Source organism: Myotis davidii, unplaced genomic scaffold (genome assembly GCF_000327345.1).
Source record: "Myotis davidii unplaced genomic scaffold, ASM32734v1 scaffold70, whole genome shotgun sequence".
Taxonomy (NCBI): Eukaryota; Metazoa; Chordata; class Mammalia; order Chiroptera; family Vespertilionidae; genus Myotis; species Myotis davidii.
In genome coordinates this window covers 946,704-970,265 of record NW_006282434.1, presented here as the reverse complement: position 1 = coordinate 970,265, position 23,562 = coordinate 946,704, and the positions used below count along the sequence as shown (strand labels likewise).

At 37.9% G+C, this 23,562-nt stretch overlaps 1 protein-coding gene across 5 annotated transcripts in view; it reads right to left on the bottom strand.

Moving 5' to 3' along the window:
- The window catches only part of AKAP11 (A-kinase anchoring protein 11), a 75,115-nt gene that overhangs the window by 15,315 nt on the left and 36,238 nt on the right, over positions 1-23,562 (bottom strand). For all 5 annotated transcript variants that reach the window (XM_006752966.2, XM_006752964.2, XM_015559507.1 and 2 more), the window contains exons 3-8: positions 18,874-18,990; positions 15,107-15,154; positions 13,252-13,386; positions 12,370-12,637; positions 6,951-11,430; positions 4,240-4,395 (exon numbers count right to left, since the gene is read on the bottom strand). In XM_006752966.2, the coding sequence (XP_006753029.1) occupies positions 4,240-4,395; positions 6,951-11,430; positions 12,370-12,637; positions 13,252-13,386; positions 15,107-15,154; positions 18,874-18,990 (5,204 nt within the window). The remainder of the gene's footprint in view (positions 1-4,239; positions 4,396-6,950; positions 11,431-12,369; positions 12,638-13,251; positions 13,387-15,106; positions 15,155-18,873; positions 18,991-23,562) is intronic.

Here is a 23,562-nt window from a genome sequence, read left to right as displayed (position 1 = left end):
GGGGGCTGCTTGTGTCTGGAGACCGTCTTTTGTTGGGAGTCATTGTTCTCTGTACCTCCTTGCAGATTCCTCCCCTCTAAAGTGCAAATGTCTTGCAAAATGAGTTTCCATGAAATTCTACCAAGTCCTGGTCATTGAGAAAGAACAAATTTGAGAGTCACACACTCGGTCACAGCATCAACCAGCAGTGGACTTCCGTGGCTTTTATTTCCATCTGTGTCCATGTGGATACGTATGATTTGCATATGTCTGGTTTTTAAAAATTTTATTCATATATGTTTTTATTAACTTCTCAGAGAGAGGAAGGGAGAAGGAAGAGAGATAGAAGCATCAATGATAAGAGAGAATCATTGGCAGGCTGCCTCCTGCACACCCCCTAATGGGGATCAAGCCCACAAGCCAGGCATGTGCTCCCAACCGGAATCAAACCTGGGACCCTTCATTCTGCAGGCTGACGCTCTATCCACTGAGCCAAACCAGCTAGGGCTAAAACTCAACTTTTAAGAAATTCACAAACCAGCACTGGCCAGTTTTTCCCAGTTGTTAGAGTGCTAGCCTATGCACCAAAGGGTCAAGGGTTTGATTCCCGGTCAAGGGCACGTACCTCTGTTGCAGGTTCGACCCCAGAACCGGGTAGGGGATCAAGCAGGAGGCAACCAATCAATGTGTCTCTCTCATGTCAATGTTTTTCTCCTCCACTCTGTCTAAAAATCAGTGGAGGGGACAAAATTCACAAACTGCTGAAATACTTGAGATTCACTTACATAGACCCGTTCTCTTTCTGATCTAATCATTATACATTCCTCCTAAAGACTTGTGAACTTTTGAGATTATTGTTTCTTTTTTAACTGGTGCCCTCTATGGAACTTCCTACTTAGAGGGAAAATGCAAGTTTGTCCAAATCTTGAAGTCTTTAATCTCCTACCTTGATCTCTGAACCAGAAAATAACAGTGCCTACAGCACATGTCATCAAAAGATGAAACATGAAAAGCCATATTATCTTACATGTGTTCTCTGAACTTCCTGCATTAAAATTATGAGGGTCTTATCAAGCATGCAGTATCTTGGGACCCTCTAATGACCTAGGGAATCAATCTCTGGGACATGAGGCCCTGAAAATTGTATGTCCAACAAGCTTGGATGCATCCCACTAACTTTCTTTGGCTGAATCTTAATGCCACAATAGTCTTAATAGTTCTTAAGACTGTGGTACATTGAACTACAGAAGTTTTTCTGACAAAATGCTATCAAGCCAAACTATCCCCATCCTGAATTCAAATAATTAATTTTCTGAACCAACTTGGATTTATCCATATTAAATATACTTATTTTAGCCTCAGCCTAATTTGGTCTTTTTAAACCTTGATTGTTAATGGAATTATCTTTCATCCTAATTTTTAAAAATATTTTACTGAATGTATTGGGGTGACATTGATTAATAAAATTATATCGGTTTCAAGTGTACAACTGTGTAATACTTCATCTGTATTTTGTATTGTGTGTTCACCACCCCAAGTCTTCTGTCACCATTCATCTCCCCTTTACCCTCTTCTACCTCCCGCTCTGGTAATGACCATATTGTTTTGTGTATCTATGAATTGTTTTTTCTTCTTTGCTAATCCCTTCACCTTTTTCACCCAGCCTCACAACACCCTTCCCTCTGATCGCTGTCAGTCTGTTCTCTGTAACTATGAGTCTGTTTCTAGTTTGTTATTTTATTTTTTTCATTGGATTCCACATATAAGTGTAATCATATGGTATTTGTCTTTCTCTGACTGGCTTATTTCACTTAGTATAATACTCTCCAGGTCCATTCATGCTGTTACAAAAGGTAGGATTTCCCTTTTTATGGCCAGGTAGTATTCCAGTGTGTAAATGTACTGCTGCTTTTTTTATCTGCTCATCTCCTGATGGGCACTTGAGCTGCTTCCAAATCTTGGCTATTGTAAATAATGCTGCAATGAACAGAAGGGTGCATATATTCTTTCCAATTAGTGTTTCAGATTTCTTCAGATATATTCCCAGAATCACTGGGTCATAAGGCAGTTCCATTTTTAATTATTTGAGGAAACTATACTGTTTTACATAGTAGCTGCACCAAACTGCATTCCCACAAACAGTGCACCAGGGTTTCCTTTTCTCCACATCCTCACCAACAATTGGTGATTTACTGTTTTCATCTTCGTTTTGAGTCGTTCAGAAATGAGTATTACTTATCACCAATAAAATAATGCTGTATAGGACAGAACCAAGAACAGAGCATGGTAGATGTCTCCCTCTTTTCATCAAACTAGGTAACATTCCACATAGAGCTGTCCAACTGGCTACAATCCTCTTAATGCCACTAGCTCAGGGGTGGGCAAACCTTTTGACTCGAGGGCCACAATGGGTTCTTAAACTGGACCGGAGGGCCGGAACAAAAGCATGGATGGAGTGTTTGTGTGAACTAATATAAATTCAAAGTAAACATCATTACATAAAAGGGTATGGTCTTTTTTTTTAGTTTTATTCATTTCAAATCCCGCGGGCCATAGTTTGCCCACGGCTGCCCTAGCCTCTAACCCTAGTTTTCCCATTTTAACACTGGGATTTCCTAAGCAAAGTCAACTCTCACTGAAACTCTAAAAGCCTATATCTCTCAAAGATGAGAGAACAATTTAAGTGTTCATATTCTAGTCTAGATAAAGTTATGGAAAAGAGCCAAATGATGATGTGTGAGTATCACCCCCACTTCCTACCCCCCGTTTTAAAAACTGCCATTTTGGGGTCTAGATTTTAAGAAATATTAAAGATTTACAACTACATTTTAAAAAACTATGATAAAATAGATACTTTATAAAAATACTAATACTTACTAGCTAATCCAAGCATCAAACAAAGTACTCTGAAAAGATGATCTGTTTTAACAAGTGATAGCCATTTCCTTTCTTATGCTCCCTCAGCCCCTCCTCTAATAGTCTGCTTACCTCCCACTCCTGATAAGTCCATTCCAAAGCTCTGTTCACCTAGAGCCTCACAGGGTCCTTTCCACATATGCCCCAAATTGGAAGTATGTATGCTGAGAATCCTCTCCACTCCCTAGACTCAGCTATAGATGGTATTTATCATTTCCAATTGTCAATTAATTTGGATAAAGATTTTATGGAATTTTATTGGTTAGAAAATGCCTGTATAGAGTTATACATATAAGAAACAACTGTATCACAATTAATAAAATATTCCATAACTTATTCAAAATAAAATTAATTAAGAAAAGTTATATATAAGGTAGGTGCCTCTGCTATACCAAACAAGTTATAATGAGTTTATGTATTTCAGTCATTCGAGTATAAATGATCTGGATCACTTTTTTCCTGAGTAGCAGGACAACTAAGGAACCTTTCCCCCCTCCAAAAATACTATCTAAACTAATCACTGTGAAATTACAGGCCATTTTTATGTCTCTTACAGAAAACTGTCCTTTTTCCTCTCATCAAAAAGCTATTTTTAACTGGTATGCCACAATAATTTTTTTAAAAATGTAATACCTGACTATTTAGTCAGAGGCACTGACCTCTTTTCTCTTAGATTGTCAAATTAAAAACTGACAACAGCCACACAACAATACCAGTACCTGTCTGGTGGGAATGAATCAAAAGTATACCTGTTTTTTTTTGTCAGATTGGCAAAAAATATATCTTTTGGTGTGCTACAGAATTTTAGTAATTACTGTATGTGTGCCATGAGATGAAAAAGGTTGAAAATCGCTGCTCTACAGAAAAAAAGTACTCTCTTTAAAGAAAGAAAAAAGTTTTTCCTCAAAAATTCATTAAAAGTCCAGGTAAAGCCTAAGAGGGTATAAAATTAAATGTATGTAACATTTTCAAATCAACTATTGGCACATCCAGAGAAAATTAGCTGGGCTAATTATTATCCTATATAATGAAAGTCTAATATGCAAATTGTCCCCTTGACCAGGAGTTTGACCAGGGGGTGGGGCCAGCAGCCAGGGGAAAGGAGATGTCCCCAGCTGGCAGCCACTAGGAACCCTACCCATGCATGAATTTCGTGCACTGGGCCTTTAGTATTTAATAAATGTCAAAAACCATTAGAAATACATTGCAAATAATAAAATGCATTTTGAAAATAATGACAGATTCTCAAATTCAGAATTTTAAATAATACTCAATGTAAACTAATAGCTCACTTCATAGGTCTGAGGATCTAAACTATGCTATTACATGTAAAGTTTTAGTTACCTTTCACTTAGATGATGAAAACTGCTGCTTTCATCCTGGTGTTCATCTTCGAAACTTAAATTGGACCAACTACCAGTGCTGTCATCACCAATACTGAGATTCATCTGCTGGCTACCAAAAGACTCAGTTGACTGAAAGTCTTCTGTTTCTTTTGGACTAAAATAAAAGAATAAATGAATGAATAAATGAATGAGTGCCAAAAGCATCAGGTTCTGAACTATCTATATATATAAAAAACCAGCGACCAGAACGCCAGAACGACCAGAATGCCAGGTCACTATTATGACGACCACTGCGGCCAGCCCAATCGGGGAGTGGGGCCGGCTGGCCAACCTCTCGCGGCCCCTCCCCCAAGCCAATGCTGTATAGGATCTGCCCCTGACCACCCCCCAACCCAAACAGGGGGTGGGGCTGTGTGGCCAACCTCCTGCAGTCCCTCCCCTTAGCTGGCCCTAGCCCCATGGGCCCCGACCAACTGGATCGGCCTGCAGCCCCTCCCCCTGGCCGGCCCTGCCCCTGATTGTCCACCTACCCCAATAGGGGGTGGGGCTGGCCAACCAATCTCCCACGGCCCCTCCCCCAGCTGCTGACCCCGATCAACCCTTCGCCCCCAATCGGCCCCCCCACCCCAACTGGGGGGCGGGACTCACTGGCCAATCGCCTGCAGCCCCTCCCCCCAGCCGGCCCAACCCTGATCGGGGCGGGCCAGCCGGCCAACCTCCCACCCTCTCTTCCTCCTGATCCACCCCAATTGGGGCTGGGCTGGCCTGACCCCACCCATGCATGAATTCGTGCACTGGGCCTCTGATAAGACTATAATTCTTATAAATGATAAAGATAACAAAAACAAGAAATGATTTTCAGAGTCAGACCAGTGGTCCACCTAACCCCCTTTCATTGTGTCTGCTAACAAAGAGACTTAGCAGGGTAGCTTATTACTTTCAGAGTTAACTGAGTACCCACGAACACCTATCCATCCTAAGTGCATCATTTAAATTTTCTTCAAAGCAGTTCATATTTTCAACTGGGACCACTATGAAAGAGCACAAGTTCCTAAGTTTTCCAACTGCTTTGTAAGATAGTATTTTTATTTGCACAACAAAACAAAACAAACTTCATTTTGGCTTTAAAAACCTCAAAACAGTAGTTCAATTAATTCTAGTACTGTAAATTAAAATTAGAGTCAAACTAGCCAAATCTCTTTGATGTTAAGTGTGTATCATAAACCTAACCCTACTCATTTTTTTTAATAAAGAAATGTTCTCAAATTTTATTCTAACTTTTCACTAGGAAGGCCATTCACTGTTCAATTATTGCAACTGCCCAACTACATTTAATTCTCAACATAGCAATTGAAAGTATATTTTTAAACATGAAGAGGGGGAAAAAAAATAAACATGAAGAGGGAAAATGTTAGTCTTCTGATCAAAACCCTCTAATGCAGTGGTTCTCAACCTGTGGGTCGTGACCCCTTTGGGGGTCAAACGACCCTTTCACAGGGGTCGCCTAAGACCATCCTGCATTATCAGATATTTACATTACGATTCATAACAGTAGCAACATTACAGTTATGAAATAGCAACGAAAATAATTTTATGGTTGGGTCACAACATGAAGAACTGTATTTAAAGGGCCAGAAGGTTGAGAACCACTGCTCTAGTGGCTTCTCACCAGCCAAAATAAGCCAAATACTTATAATATGTCATCTGGTATGACAATCTCTCATAACCTACACCTTATCTCCTACTACTCCCCTTGGCTCACTCACTTCAGCCACTCAAGCCTCTTTGCCATTTCCTCCACATGCACAGTCCCACCCCTTTGCCTGGAACCCTCTTTCCACTGATTCTCATGTGACTTATTCTCTCTTCACCTTTGGCTCTTTGCTCAAATGTTACCTTGTCAGGGTTATTTTTGCCTGCTACCTATTCAAAACTGAAAACCAGCCCCACCTGCTGCCACGTACTGCCACCACCAAAAGCAGTAACACCCTTGCTTTAGTTTTCCTCCAAAGCGCTTATTACCATGTACTACATATTTTACTTATTTTTTTTCACATTTTACTTATTTATTGTCTTACTTTATTGTAACATGAACACATATTTTTGCCTGTTTTATTTACTTTTGTTCCCCAGTGCCTAGAATAGGTCCTGAACTGCCCCCACTTTGGGGTTATTCTCATTTTGTATTTAAAATATACTAATCAGAATTATATTGGACATTCCTACAATCACACTATAGTTTTAAACCATAATAGCTTCATATTTCAGTTGGGTAAATGGTTAATACCTTCTCTCAAAAGGCTGTTGTGGGATAATGAAGAATGTATATGAAAGTAATATGTAGGATATGAAACAATACATAAATGTAACGGAGAAAACTTGTTAATTTAGGGTTAAAAAATAATCCTACCTTTCTGAACAGAATCTAAGACATATATGATCAAGTTTAACTTTTTTTTAAATCATCACATGACTGGATTTAAAGGGTTATTGATTTTTTTTTTTTAATTTAGAGAGAGAAACATCGATGTGAGAGAGAAACACCTATCAGTTATCTCGTATACTTGCCCTGACTAGGGATGGAACCTGCAAACTGGGTGCCCTGACTGGGAATCAAACCCACAACCTTTCCAACTGAGCCATCTGGCCAGGAACGATGGAGTTTAACTTTTCACTGTATCATAGACCCAAAAGAAACTTGAAACTTACCTACTAACAGCATGTTCAACATTCACGATGGCTGAGGTCATTATTTCTGTAGTAAGGCTTTCAGCAAAGCTTACACCATCTTGTCCAATTCCACTATCAGCTGCCAAACTGGTATTGCTCAGCTCTCTCTCTGCTTTTTCAATAGCTTCAGCAACTATCTTCTCAGCAAGCACTGTCTTCTTATCAAGATCAACATGAATTTGAGGGACATCAAGGTGAAAAATTCTAGATTTCTGATAAAGGCTGCTAAATTTTGAATTAGAACCTGGCTTACTATGAGCAAGTGAATCCTGTCTGAAAGAATATTGAGGTGAGTTTCCATTGCAGTCATGGAGTTCTTTCTCGTCACAGTATCTGCAAGCTTGACTTACAAGAGGTGACAACTTTTCTGCATAAGTGATCCTATCTGCTGCTTTTGCTGTCTCAGACACTTGGAAAACTGCAGATCCTAAACTGAGTTCTAAAGTGTCATCCGCTACTTTTTTAGCATATTGTTCTATAGCTTGAACAACATTCACTTCATATCCATACCCATTTAAGCTGCCTGCACTGTGGTAAAATCTGTGATTTTGCGGGGAAGGTTGAAGAGACTTAGGAAATTCTGGCTCAATGTGAGACTCATTATCTTCATCACATCCAGACTTTTCATAAAGGCAAGAATCTGTTGAGGATTTTGGCAAGCCAATTGCAGACACTGTAAGCTCTTTTTTAACATCTCTGGTTATGCTGTGAGCAAGAGAGGTTGAAAAACTATACAGTTCAGAGCATTTACTTCTGTATGTATTCCCTGTCCATTCACAAGTTTGATTTTTACAGAGGTAACCTTCATTTTTTTTACTTGGTCTTTTTTTATCTACTTCTTGGTGGTGTTTATTTAAGAACATTAAGAGTTCATTGTTGGCTTTCACCTGTGAGTTTTGCAAGGGAAACATTTTTGAGTTACACTTCATTGTTGCTCCCTTACATGCTTCTTTCAATCCTGATTTGATAGATCGATAAGCAAGTCTATTGGCATACTGATCCATTATTAACTCACTATTACCACCTTCCTGTTTTAGTATTTGGATAATGTGACCTGCATATTCATCTGTCACACTTTCACAGCTGGGATACTTATATGACAGACCTGACATACAAGAACTTGGTGGTAATGAAAGAATAAATGGATCAACTTCTCTTGGATGTGCTACAGTCTCTATATTCAACATTTCTTCTGATCTATGAGGTTGGTCACCATCACTATAACTATTCTTCTTCTGCCTGCAAAGCATACAACTTCTAACTTTTGCTATTTTCTCAGCTTCTGTAATGACTTCTGCTGCCATATCACCTGCAAAATTGCATAATGCTTGTAGATTTTCATCTGTGTGATTTAACAAAGTAGGTGATACACTTCTTTGATTCTGCACATTTAAGCAAGGGCTTTTAATCTTGGGTTCTTGAATTATTTTATTATCTAAATGGGAAGCTGCCATTTCAGTTGCAAGAGAAACGATGTGTGAAGCTAATGCTTCGGCAAATTGAGTTTTCTTCTCTGAGTGCTCTGCCTTCACATCCACTTCTGGATGCTCTTCACCTTCACTACTTTCAACTTCTTCTGAAAGAGATCGCATGAGTTTCAACATGAACTCCTCTTTTTCAATAGTATTTTGTTCATTTTCAGACAAACTACCAAAAGATGAGTAGTGAGGTGTAGAGGGTGGTGTAGCAGGTGCAAATTCTTTTGCTAATTCCCCTTTAAGCTTTTTGGTTAACTTCTTGATATCCCATTCAGAACTAGCCTGGGATGGTACTAGAGGAGTTGATGGAGGAGTATCAGGTATTACATTTCCATCTCTGATTTTCTGTTTATCTTCCACATGCAAACCATCTACACATGTAAGCACTGCAGATGAGAAAGTATGTGAATGGGGATAAGGATTTTCTTGCCCAAAAGACAAGGGCACCGGTGCCATATTATTCAAATTATACTTTTTCACTGATTTGTCCTTAGCAGCTTCCTTCAAATCAGGTTTCTGACCTGCCATAGTTGAACAACATGGTAGTGGCTCTAAAGAAAATCCATGAGCTATAGAATCTTTACATTCTGGAACACAATCCTTTCCCACTAAAAGTGAACAGTGAGCTAAGTGATCTTGAGCATCAAGAGATCTGGGAAACTTTCCCCGTATCAACCGTGACTCTTCTTCAGCAACAGGCAAGCCTTCCCTGTTTACCGTATTTTTATCCACATTAGAGATCACTGATTTGCTTTTCTCTACGGAATGTTTAATAACAGATTTAGATAATCGATCAACAAACATGTCCTTATTGCTAGCTTCATTCTCTTGCAGGGTCACTTGATCATAGTGGAAAGGAGGGTTTTTTCCCTTTACTGTTTTAGTTGAACAATCTGTGTGTTCATCAACTGTTTTTGTAACTTTGAATGATGTCACTGACTCTAAAGTTTCATTTACTATAGAATGCACCAGTGCTGTAGAAAAGTTGCTAATAATCACAGGATCACTTGGTAATTTTGAAGAGCTTTGCATTTCAACATCATCATTAGTTGGTTTAAAATCATTCTGGTTAACTAGACTGTGTTCTGAAGATAAACAAATATTTCTGAGACAAGCTACTTCCTCTTTGTTTTTTGTGGAAACACCTGCTTCAGTAGAATCACCATTCAAATTACTATCACCAGATGACAGATGAGTCTTTGCCTGATATATATTAGATGAAAAGTGATATGGGAGAAGGGCACTTCCAGCCAGGGGCACTGGTATAGAAGTAACAATTCCAGAAGTACAAAATAAGGCCTGCTGTACCGTGTATTTATATTCTGGCATTTGTTTTGTCACAATTGCTTGACTATTAAAAACGGGACATGTAGAAGTCTGTGTCCATGGCACAATATTTTCTGCACTCACATACTTTATGTTATCTGTAGAAACACTAACTGCTGCTTTTGTTGTAAAGATCACATCAACTTGTGATAGCTCAATGAATGCTTCCTGCATTACGGATTCAGACAAATCTTTTGCATACGACTTCACTACTTTGTCTTCATAGTCAAATGAATACTTTGGAGATGCAGGTGTGGGAGGAGATGAAAACTGACACACTTCCATGATACCTTCAAAAATAAGCTCTTCAGCAAGATCTGCAGCAAACCCAGCAACTATGTTTGTAAATATCTGCTTCTTTACATACTGTAAATCTTTTAAAGCATTTGATAAAGCTTCACTCACCAAAAAATTAGCCAGACCACTAATAGCACGCTCTTTCAGTGAAAATGCATGCTGCCTTCTCAGTTCATTAAATGCCATCTGAAAAATGGATGACGTTAATTTGACGGCTAAATGGCACAATGCATTGGTACATGAAGAGACTCCTTTCTGCAAGTCTTTAAATGCACTGCCAAAACTTTTTTCCACAAGATCTGCTGCAAATTTTTGAATGCTATCTCTAATCATTAAGGGTTTATTTTTAGATTTATTTTGATCAAGGTTTCCACTCTTAAGAGCAATGGTTTCACTTTCTCCCTTTTTAACACTATTAATGTTTGATATTGCATTAGTATGTTGAGTATGAAGGACCGAGCCCAGTACTTCACATGTAATTCTATTGGCATAATCTTCATAGGTGTAATAAATAGAATCATGATCTTCATGAATCCTATCTCCACCAATATCCGTTTGGCAAAAACATTCAGCAGGTGTACAGCTTCCAAGAGGACTAAAAGCAGAGGACCGAATGGGGCTAAACAAGCCACTGTCTTCCCCAGATGCCTTCACTGGGCGAGGAGAATCTGGAGCATCACACAGGTTGCTGTAAGGGGATTCTGGTTTACGAGGTGTTGGCTTTCGAACATTAGCTGGGAGAGCTGGACAATCAAACTTGAATTTTTGAGGATTCATAGTAGTGGTTACAGAAGATTTGTCATGTTTGTGTCCTTTCTTTTGCGATGTCTTCCCTTTTACAGAATCTTTTAGAAATGGACAAGAAGTCTCTAAAGTTTGTTCTAGTTCATCAAACTGATCAAAACTATCAAAAAATTCACTTACTTCTGAGTCTGAGTCCTCTATATCATCTTTCATTACAGGAATTTTTGGTAACTCAAGTTTTGCTTTTAAACTTTTTTGATATCCTTCTTCATCTAAGAAAATAACCGGACTTGGACTTGAGCATTCTGATTCAGATGAATAGGCAGGAGAAGAAGAAAAAAACGTTTTCTGCACGTCACTACCTTTATCTGAAGCATTAGATGACCTATAGAAACTCCTTTGGATCCAAGGCTCAGAAATGGATGTTGTGACTGAACTTTTCACAGGTTGTTCTTTATGTCCCAGAACGTTTATTAAGGAAGTTGAAGGTTTTGTCAGTGACTTCTGCCGCCCAGAGCTAACCAGAATCCTTAAATCATGGGTTTCTAACTGGTGACCAGCAGTAGTCTGTGAAGCAGCATCACAGTGGCTCTTTAGTGCAGTAATGTTTACTCCTATAGGAAAAGAATAAAATGATCAGCTTATTCTTGAACAGAATTTTTTTAAAATTTAAATCAATGGGAATAGACTTTCAGCATAAAACATTTGTAACATGTCTCTTCTAAATTATGTTAACATATTCATCCCAAATCATTCTCAAAATCAAATATATCTTTTACTAAAATAATTTAATTTTACCCCATACTTGAGAATACATAGAATGGTGTCACATGTGTTAGAAACACGAATACAGTGACTCTGCCAGTTAACTCCTCTCAAGTTTGACCCTAGGCATGTTCCAAACACTTAATATGGTAAACAGTACTAACAAAATAAGAACAGAAATAGCAAAACTAACCAGAGAACAATGGCCCAGCCAGGGTGGCTCAGTGGTTTAGCATTGACCTATGACCAGGAGGTCACGGTTCGATTCCCGGTCAGCGCACATACCAGGGTTGAGGGCTCGAGCCCCAGTGTGGGCATTCAGGAGGCAGCCAATCAATGATTCTGTCTCATCATTGATGTTTCTATTCTCTCCCTCTCCCTTTCTCTCTGAAATCAATAAAAATAAAAACCAGATAGCTATGAACTTAAAAAATCTCAAGAAAATTCCTCAGACAATCAGAAAAAAAGGTTAAAAAGAATTGAGTAACTCGGCCTTAAAGCCTTTATAATTGAACTTTAAACTTTAATCCTCTTCAGTGGTTCTCAACCTTCCTAATGCTGCGACCCTTTAATACAGTTCCTCATGTTGTGGTGACCCCCAATTTCATTGTTACAAATTGAACATAATTAAAGCATAGTGATTAATCACAAAAACAATATATAATTATATATGTGTTTTCCGATGGTCTTAGGCGACCCCTGTGAAAGGGTCATTCGACCCCCAAAGAGGTCGCGACCCACAGGTTGAGAACCACTGCTCTATATCAAGAAGTTTAGTAAAGACAAACCATCATTATATGGCTTTAAGGTCTCTTCTTCCTCTAAGTGCTCAAACGCAGTGACAAAATCATCCTCTATAGAAGACACTGACTGGTTAGTATCATCATCATCTTCATTAGTGGTCTCCAGTTGGCGTTTCTGGTGAATGTATGTATCCAGGGTGTATCTTATACCAGTAGCATATTTACTTAGGAGACTAAAGATAAAATCAATTCTGAGTCTTGGTAATGTAGGTGGTAACACTCTCATGACACAAAGCATTCCAGAATGACGACTCTTGGGAAAGATGATAAAAATATTTTAATTTCAAATCATAGTATACATACAAAACATATTAACTGGAAGTGAAGCCTAGAAATAACATAATCTCAAGGGGGAAAATAAAAAAGAAAAATACATGCATCCTGAAATGCAGCCTGATTTTGTACTGTTTAATTCCTTTCTTTATTCTTTCTCCACATTTCTCACTCCCCAATCTTTTTCTCCCAGCTTTCTCTTAACCAGGTATTGAAATTCTACCTACATTATCTTCTTACATGTTACAGAACTTAATATCCATTCACTTAGCAATAATGTTTTCCTGTACTATTGTACAGCCCTGTGATTTTTCTTATTTAATCATTCACCTAACTTAACAACTACCCTGCAAACTTCTTGAAGGCAGGAGCCAGGTACTATTCTGTTTTTATATTCCATTTTCCTGTAGCGTTCAGCATGATTTCAAAGCTTCATGAGTTAGATTTCTCATGAATCATACTTCCTCAAATATGGTTTCTTTTAAAAAAAAACAAAAAACTTCACCGAAGCATTTAAAAATTTAATAGTCTTAATCAAATGTCATTGTAAAATCTGCCCTTAAAAACTCATTAGAAATTATATATAAAAGTTACCTGATTTAGAGGACCACTGTTTATATTTGGTGATTTATTTATATCCTTCATACAAATAATTTCATTTTCATTTAGACTACAGAAGTGTAGTGAATTCAGAAGATCTGGAAGTTCCAAAGAAACAGCAGCTAAATCCTAATTTAAAGCAATAAAACTTTGTTAAGATTCCTATAATGAGGGTCCTATCTAAAAATCTTAAGGTCTTAATAAATTTCCCAGTTCATAATAGTTAACATATGCTTATCAACCATAACCAATTTTTTTAAAACTCCAAAATGAAGTGTACTAAAATATTTTAATACCTGCCATTTCTGTACCCTTTTAAATGTATTAATATGAAGCAACAAAAAATTTTACATGGTACCTCACACATCCATGAGGGTTAATAGTTTTTAGCTGCAAATGTCAACCTGCAGTCCCCAGGTTTAACTGTGAAATTTTTCATACAGGATTCTTGCCTACAGATTATACTTCATTAGAGTTTAAGTTTTATATTCATAAAATACAACTCTATTTTTCTGCTTTTTTTCTCTTAAGTATTATATTAAACTTTGATAATTTAATAAAGATGTAAAGAAAAAAGCTTTTTTCTCTCATTTGTCCTTTTTATGTAAATAGTAGAGGCCCGGTGCATGAATTTGTGCATGGGTGGGGTCCCTCGGCATGGCCAGCGATCACAGTCCCAATCAGGGCCGGCCAGCTGTCCGGACGGGGGCGGGCAGGGTGGGGGGGCACCGTGGGAGGTTGGCCGGCAGTGGGAGGTTGGCTATGGGAGTGCCCTGATCACCAGGGGGCAGCTCCTGCATTGAGCGTCTGTCCCCCTGATGATCAGTGCACGTCACAGCTACCAGCGAGTGGTCCGGTCGACTGGTCATAAAGGTTGCTTAGTCTTTTATTTATATAAATTTTACCCAGTCAAGGTATTTTAACATCCTTGACCTCTCAGAGTACGTTCCTTTCTAATTATGGTTTTATCAGTAACTCTTAAAGTGGAAGTAGAACAAGAGAGAAATACTTTGGAACACTTCTGCTTTTAGCCTCACATTCTCAGGAGTATGTCCTCTCTTGCACCTACTGCCTAAACTTTTTCCTTCAGGTAAGGATACAATCAAGACACACAAGAGTTTTCATTATCACTTTCTATGCATTGTTCACAAAGAATTGAATAGTATTACTTCTTCTTCTATTGGGAGACTTTTACTGCCACAAAAGGAAACATATGGCAATCACAAACCTTCAGAATCTTCATGAGGTAAAACACAATATGCCTACCACACCTACTGGAACTTCAACCACTCTTCATGTAACTGTATAGCTTTCCTTTGCTGATCCTAATCTCAACTGTCGGTCCCTCTGTAAATTCCTGTGTAAACCAAACAGGCTAAAAGTTTTGCATTGGCTAATATTACTTTTTATAAATTTTACCTTTTAAATTTAATTCTATCTCATTTACTTTACCATTTAAATTTCATTCTATCTCATTTGAAAATATAAGAATCTGACTGTTGATGTCAGATTATAAAAACCATCCAAATTAAAAAACAAGGCTTACATTCTACCTCAGGAGAAAAAGTTCAGCCTAGAGTTTTAGCTTCCTTAAGATAATTGACTTTTGTGGTTTCCTAACCTAAAAATGCTTTCTATACCAAGAATACTCAGTGAAAATGCAAAAAGTGAAAATGTCAAAGCACACTCAAAAATTGATCTCAAAACGTCACCTTTTAACTTTAAACAGAAATAAAAACAGAAAAGTTTAGTGTTTAAGTTTTTGGTTAATACGGCAAATTTTACATGTCTCAAAATCTGTTCCAAATAATCTCTCCTGGTCCTTCCCAGTTTAATAAATCATCCATACCTGTATATGAGCAGCATCTGTTTCTTCATTAAAACCTAGAAATGTGACCTGAATAAAAATAAATAAATAAAGCTCTATTAGTTTAAATTTTAGCATTTTATCTCAATTAGATTACTGACAGCTGAGAAACAGAAAAAAACGTATAAAGAATTAAAATACTGTCATATATAAATATCAAATCAATATATTGTATATCTGAAGCTAATATGATGTTTTATGTCAAAGAGACCTCAAAATAAATAAAAATGCTGACTATCTTGGACAAAATGATTAATTTTTTCAAAGATGATGACGAGGCTTTCCACCAAAGATTTGGCTTTATAGTACAGTTCTTCAACTTCATTAGCAAGTTCGATCAATTCTACTCCCAAAACATATCTCACATACATCTACTTCTCTCCATTCCCACTACCACCACTTCTCATCTGCACTACTACAATCCTATTCCACCTGATCCCAGTAATTATCATGTCACCTGCCTTTCAAAAGCCTTCCATGCTTCCCAGTGCAGTTCTAACAGGCCCCAAGGCTCTGGGTTAGCTGGCTTCAGTCTTCGCTCACTTTCATTTATACACATAGGCTCACTTCAGGGCCTAGAATATGCCCAGTATGTACTTGCCTAAGGGCTTCACAGTAGCGCCCCCTCAACCTGGATCTCTCCTTGGATGTTCCCATGCCTAGTTCTACCTCATCCTTCAAGATCCAACTTAAATGTTACCTCCTCGGAGAGGAGGCCCTCAAGGTTACCTCCTTATTGACTCCCTGTGATATCACTTATTTCCATCAATGCCCTTATATAGAGATTTCTCTGTAGAAGTTTATATAAGTTAAATTTCTAAAGAATATGAAATGATATGAGGATATGTCACATTAAATAAAAAAGACAAGTTACACAAAAATGATAAAGAGTATGCCTACAATATTTTTTAAAACATACGCATGGGAAAAACACTGGAAAGCAGTACATCAAACTACAACAGTGATTAACTCAAGACAATGGAATTATAAGTGATCATTTTTTTTTCATTTTTTATTGATTTCAGAAAAGAAGAAAGAGCAAGAGGGACAGAAACATCAATGATGAGAGAGAATCATTGATTGGCTGCCTCCTGAAAGCTCCACAATGGAGATCAAGCCCACAACCCAGGCATGTGCCCTGACCGGGAATCGAACCTATGACCTCCCGGTTGATAGGCCAAAACTCAACCAATGAGCCACACCAGCCAGGTTTTTTTCTACTTTTATCACTGTGGGTTTTTCCCCTCCTTCATAAGATTAATGACAGTCATTTTTTTCTTTCATGCTTTCTATAAGGAAATATGTACTGCTTTTATAATCTGAAAAAAAGTAGTATTTTAAAAGTTTATATTCTCAGCCCTAGCCAGTTTGGCTTAGTGAATAGAGCATTGGCCTGCGGACCGAAGGGTTCCAGGTTCAATTCCAGTCAAGGGTATGTACCTCGGTTGCAGGCTCCTCCCCGGCCCTGGCCTTGGTCGGGGCTCATGCAGGAGGCAACCTATCAAGATGTTTCACTCACATTGGTGTTTCTCTCTGTCTTTCCCTCTTTCTTCCACTCTTTAAAAACCAACGGAAAAATATCCTTGGGTGAGAATTAAAAATAATAAAATAAAGTTTATATTCCCTTTGTCTTTGACATTAGAAGAAATATTTTCCATTTGAAGATAGAATAGTAAACTGTCTGCTAAGCAAGCACTGTGACTAAAAGTATGAAATACTTAAATAATAGCAATATGGATAATCTAGGAATTAGGGAAAATATAATAGTTAAAATACAAAGCAACACGATATACTTTTGATCTCTTTCTGATGATTCAGAAGCAAGTCAGAAATTAGCTCAGGATGTTTATTCTGACTTATTAGGGTTGTTACTTCACAGAATTGTTATAGTTAATTTCTACAGGTCTAGGTAGGTTGTTAACCTCTAGAAGCTTGTCTCTGCATCTATAAAACTTAAGGCAATACAACTTCTCCTCCACAGTTGTGAGGGTTAATCAGATAATGTAGAGGAAAGTGCCTAGTATATTACAGGCACCCACTAACAAAGAGGCATTCAATTAAATTCCTTTCCTTTCTTCGAAAAGATACTTTGGGATATGTACACTCTAAAGTGAGAAAGAAATTCCTTCTATTCTTTCAAATTTCCTTTTACTGAATACAAAAGAGAAAATAAGCAGACTTGGGGTTTTAAAGATGCCACTTGAGTCTTGCATATTCCATTGATCAAAGAAGACCTTGCCAAGGAATGTGGGCTCAGAAAGGCACTACATAAGGAGCTGGAGAGATTCAGGCTGGAAAATTGTTTGAGGGCAGAAGGACACAGGAAACTTGTCACATAGCAACAACCAAGGAGATTAAGAGTGCCTCAGCTTGATGAAAATAAAGTAAAAAGGGAAAATAAGATAATAGTCAAGAGCCACAGAAATTCAGCTGACACAAAAAGAAGAGGCTCTGGTCAGAGAACACTATAGGCCTGAAAGGTGTGCTCATCATCCTATGGAACTACTTCAATATAGTTTCTCAAGAAATAGGAAAGAAAATCATTCCTAAACATAAGAATAATCAAGATTCTTTTAGAACACTAATTTCAAAAAAATTTGTATTAACAACCTAATATCTTATTTTTCAGATTCAATGAGCTCATACCCTCTCATTTGATATCATAAATGTGTTAATGGACTATGATTATATTGAAGAATAAAATTTATTCCTTTTTTTAAGCTTTTTGTTTTTGTAATATATTTTTATTGATTTCAGAGAGGAAGGGAAAGGGAGAGAGAGAGGGAAACATCAATGATGAGATGCACACTCCCTACAGGGGATCAAGCCTGCAACCCAGGCATGTGCCCTTGGTCGGAATCAAACCCAGGACCCTTCACTCCGCAGGCCGACCCTCTATCCACTGAACCAAACTGGCTAGGGCTGTTATTCCTTTTTTATTAGTAATAAATTCAAACAAAGATAGGAAACACTAATGTAGCAGTGAAACAGGTGAGCAAATGATATATCTTATCTTCAAATAGTAAATATCTTAATTTCAAAATAAATTTAGCACTATTTTTTCATTTTGACTCAAGGTACTGAATTTAAACAACCAAGAAAACTAACAATAACCACAAAAAAAAAATAATTACAAAAAAATAAGGATATATTTCATGTTTCACAGTAGAAAATTTCAGTATTAAAGTACCAATTACTGAATTGAGTAGGAATCATCTGATACAGCACCATCTGTCTGATGAGTGGGCAATAATGCCTGTGCACTGAATTAAACGACAATTATATTAGTGGGTATTTAAAACAGGTACTTCTCATGCATGTATTAACATGTAAACATTTTAGGCATTTTTAAAGTAGGAATGCAGTTCTACAGAAATGCATGAACATACATTTTGCTTTATTAGGGAAGGATATAGAGCAGCGGTTCTCAACCTGTGGGTCACGACCCCTCTGGGGGTCGAACGACCTTTTCACAGGGGTCGCCTAAGACCATAAGAAAACACATAAATAATTACATATTGTTTTTGTGATTAATCACTATGCTTTAATTATGTTCAATTTGTAACAATGAAAATACATCCTGCATATCAGGTATTTACATTACGATTCATAACTGTAGCAAAATTACAGATATGAAGTAGCAACGAAAATAATTTTATGGTTGGGGGTCACAACATGAGGAACTGTATTAAAGGGTCGTGGCACTAGGAAGGTTGAGAACCACTGATATAGAGAGTAATATGTCAAACCTCAGTCAAACTGGCATGTTCATCTTGCTTTAAACAGTCCTCTGCTGATACACTACACAGTTCCTTCTCACTCCGTAATAAAGACTTTACCGACTGGAAAACATCTTCACTGAAGCTCTGAAAACAAAAGATATTCTTAAGACAAGATTGATTCTAAGACAAGATCCAAGATCCAAGAGATATTCTAGTTTTAAATGGAGAGTAACTCCAATTAATATTCATTTGGCATATTACATACCTTTTGATAAATACAGAACTCAATTCAGCTAAGAGAAAAAACAGAACAAAATGCTTAAACAGAGTTCCACATGCTCAAAACACACACACCATAACCCAGACATTCAACCTACTGAAAGACCACGGGGTCCTTACACCAGGTTCATTTACTCTTACCCTTACATTAAAACCTAACAGACTGCATACTTGATATCTAAGTCATTGGCAAAACAGAAGCAATAATTTATATAAGGAGTGAGACACTGTGGAAGCTACAATAAGGAATGCTAACAATAGTGATTACTCTCATAATTAAATTGGTTATGGGGGGAGAAAGGCTTAATAACCACAAATAAGGTTTTCGGGACCTTAAGGCAGCTATATGATGAAGGTGAGGAAAGGCATTCCAGATTTGGCAGGAGAGGATGTCACAAGTACTAAGTACCAGAAGAAGGAAAAAGTTACATAAAGAAAATAATATTATAATTAGACGTAAATAGACTTAATTTCCTTCTAACTTACTCTCCTGCTGATGTGTTGATCTGCTTTTCTATCAGAAATATCCTTATTCCCCAATCTTCCAAGACATGTGAAGATGTTCCCATCCTTTGGTCATAATCTCAAAAGTTCCTATATTAATGATCTACATCACAATATATTATAATTCCTCTTTTCATTATATATTTGTCTTTCCTACCTATTAAACCAAATTACTGAGGCCAGAGACTGTAAAATTGTATTTAACTCAATGTGTTTCCCTGCATTTCAATACTCCACATACCAACGATTAGGCAAAAGTAGGTTTACAGTTGTGAGTACACTAAACTCAGATTTATTCTTTTATTATTTATTATTGTATTATTTTCCATATGAACTATAAACCTACTTTTGCCACACCCTGTATATGAACTCAATAAATGTGTGCTAATTTTAATAAACTGAAAATTAGTGAAAATTTTTAGTTTAAGAGAAGAGATACAAATACGAAATGCTAAGTGAAATAAGCCAGTCAGGGAGATAAATATAACATGATCTCACTCATTTGTGGAATATAATGAAGAACATAAATTGATGAACAAAAACAGATCCAGAGAGCAGAGAAACACAGAATGGGCCGTCAAACCTCAGAGGGATAGCAGAGGGAGAGAGATCAACCAAAGGACTTGTATACATGCATATTAGCATAAACAATGGACAAGAACCCTGGGAGGTGGGGGCTTGTCCTGGAGGGTTGGAGTAGCCACAGGGGGGGTGATGGGGGAAAAAGGAGACATAGGTAATACTTTAAACCAGCAGTCACCAACCTTTCGGACCTCACAGACCACCAGTGAAACAAAACAAAAAAACAAAAAGAAATAATGTAGTTAAATTTGAATGTGAATTATCAATATGAACTCAAGATTCTTTAAGTATATGTACTACATTTTTCCATTGAAAAATCATAGAAGCAATGACTCTCAGCAACAATGAGCATTTCCAGCACCTAGATTTTGGTTTCTAAATACCATGTACCAATAAAAAGAACTAGAACTCCTTGGGGAAATGGTTAATCCTAGGTCAGAAATAGAAAAAATATGAAGTGTGGCTGCAACTTCTTATTGACAGAATGCAAAGAAGTGCCCAGAGACTAACTAGGTCATTTCAAAAGACATCGAAGCCAAGTTGAAGAAATTCCCACTGGCCTAATTTGGGACAATTTGGGTATTAAAATAATAAAAATGGTAACAGACCATAAAAACTAAGTTTTTAAAAAAAAAAACTAAAAAAGAGATAAAGGGTAGAGTAGGGGAAGAGTCCTTCTTTATGTAAGAACTGCTGCTGCTGGCAGGCACCGGGACCCAGACTTCCCTCCAGCCACCAGCAAGCACACGGGACCCAGGCTTTCCTCGCAGCCCTGACTTTGTCAAGAGGTCATCTGGAAGGATGTCCAGAAGGATGTCCAGTCTAATTAGCATATTATGCTTTTATTAGTATAGATGAGAGGCCCTGTGCACAAAAATCTTTAAAGCACTTGCTTTGTGTGAGGGGACATGACGGTGTGGCTGGAGGGGAGGGAGGACGAGGTGCAGGGCCAGCTTTTACCTGCATCTTCCAAGGTTTATATTCGACTGTGAGAGCAACTCTCAGAGAAAAGCGAGGCCCAGGCCCTGGCCCGTTTGGCTCAGTGGTTAGGTGTTGGCCCTCAGACTGAAGGGTCCCAGGTTCCAGGGCATCTATCTCAGATGCAGGCTTGATCCCAGCATTCCTCAGGGCATGTGCAGGAGGAGGCCAATCGATGTGTCTCTCTCACATTAATGTTTCTCTCTGTCTCTCCCTCTCCCTTCAACTCTCTCTTAAAAAAAAGGAAATGTCCTCCGGTGAGGATTAACAGCAACAACAAAAAAGCTAACAAATACAGACAGAATGACAAAATTAGAAAATCCAATTTGTAACTACCCCTGTAATTACTGATTTAGGAAAGGAACATCAGTGTATCCTAATCTACTGGATTACAAACTACTGGGGAACAGGATGCTCACACTGTCTCACTGAATCACTCTACAGGTGACTTACTAATTACAAAGGTATTATGTGCAGGAGGCTGCCCACTGTCTTCACTAGCAGAGAAGTGCAAACAAGGATCCCAGAACGCTGGTGAACCTTGAACCCATGGCAAGGGCCTGAGTTATGCACCGATTGTCTAGTCCTGACAATGGGGAATCAAGCTATTTCCTGATGAAATAATCTGTCGCAGAGTAAATCCCTCTAATATTTACTGACCTTTAAGATAGTCTGTCTGCTACCACAATTGCCTGCCTGACTAAGGGCTTTATGTGTAACCAAAGTTGAATAAAAGGCTGGCGAGGCCTGGGCACCAGTGGAAGTCCTTCCCCTTGAGTTGGACTTGCCCGCCTGGCCCCCCAATATTTCCAAATTGTCTGTCTCTTCTCTTTCATTTGTGTGCGGCTCCTCTTCCAGATCCTGAACCCTGAACCACGCGGGAGAGAAACACAAATACACATCTGGCGCCTCAACGGGACATCTGGAAGAGAAGACTTCGCCTAGAGTGAAAAAACGAAGATTCACTGGCGAGGTGGAAAAGAATTCACTGTATGGGTGAGCACACCGTATAGGTGGGAAGATATTCACTGTACACAAAGCCCACGATCAGCTGCAGAATTCACAATCTATAAGTAGGGTGGGAATGTTTCCTTAGCCAGGCTAATGGGGCAGGATTTGGCTTAAAAGTAAGAACCTTTATTGTAGATTTTTGATTTGCATGCTTAAGGAATTAAAGTTTCAGAAGGTAATCTCATACAGTTTTTGCATGTTATTATAGAACATAACCCTTGGTTTCCTGAAGAAGGTACATTAGGTCTTGAATGTTGGTAAAGAGTGGGTCAAAATTTGAAAAAAGCTCATCAGCAGGGGAAAAACATGCCTCCAAACTGTTTCTCCTTGTGGAACACGGTATTTCATTTGCCAGAGACTTTTAAAGAGACTAAGGAGGATACACCTGGCTGAATGCTCAAATAACTTATGAAATGTTAGCAAGGCTGAGACAGTATAATGTGCAAAATCAGCTAAATTATGTGCAAAAAGATTATAAGCAAATTAGACTTTGTGGTTAAGCTTTTCAGTGATAATGTGTTGATGATAAAGGGCCAGTCGCTCTTCTCCCTGTAAAAGCTGGAGAAGCCTGCAGCAGCAACAGGAACTTTACATGTTATATCTCTAAAGGAAAAAAGTGGCGGTTTTAAAAATCCCATCCCTCTGCCTTCTCGCCAGAAAGATAGTTTTCCAAAGGCTTTGGTAACTTAAGACTTTAGAACATTGCTGAATTAAATAATAAAAATTATTAAATATCTAGGTATTTTAAAATGACAAAAATACTGAAATATTAACCTGAGTTTACCTCAAAAAAAAATCTAGAGGGTAGAATTTAATCTGTTAATTGAATATGCCTTGTATTTTATTGGAAATACATCCTTAAAATATAAATGTATTACTAATTTGAGAAATGCTAAGTATTTAACTTGCTACCTGAAATTTGAAGCTTCTAAGAATTCAAATTAAATTGGGAGAAATTATATAGTTATAGTAACTAAATGCCTAAAGTATATAAATTTATTTTTGAGAAAATAATTATGTTTTCTCTGAAATATTAGGAATTCAAAATATGTTACTTATTGGTCTAATTAAAAAGGAGGATTGATTCTGTGATCCCAACCAAAATTTTTTAATACAAAAACCAGTTTAAATTTCATTAATATCTTTTAATAATTATAAAAAGTACTAGAGGCCCGGTGCACAAAAATTTGTGCACTCGGGGGAAGGGGAGGTCCCTCAGACCGGCCTGTGCCCTCTTGCAGTCTGGGACCCTTCAGGAGATAACGACCTACTGGCTTACGCCTGCTCCCGGGTGGCAGAGGGCAGGCACAATCCCTAGGTGCAGCCCCTGGTCGGGCTCAGAGCAGGGCCGATTGGGGAGTT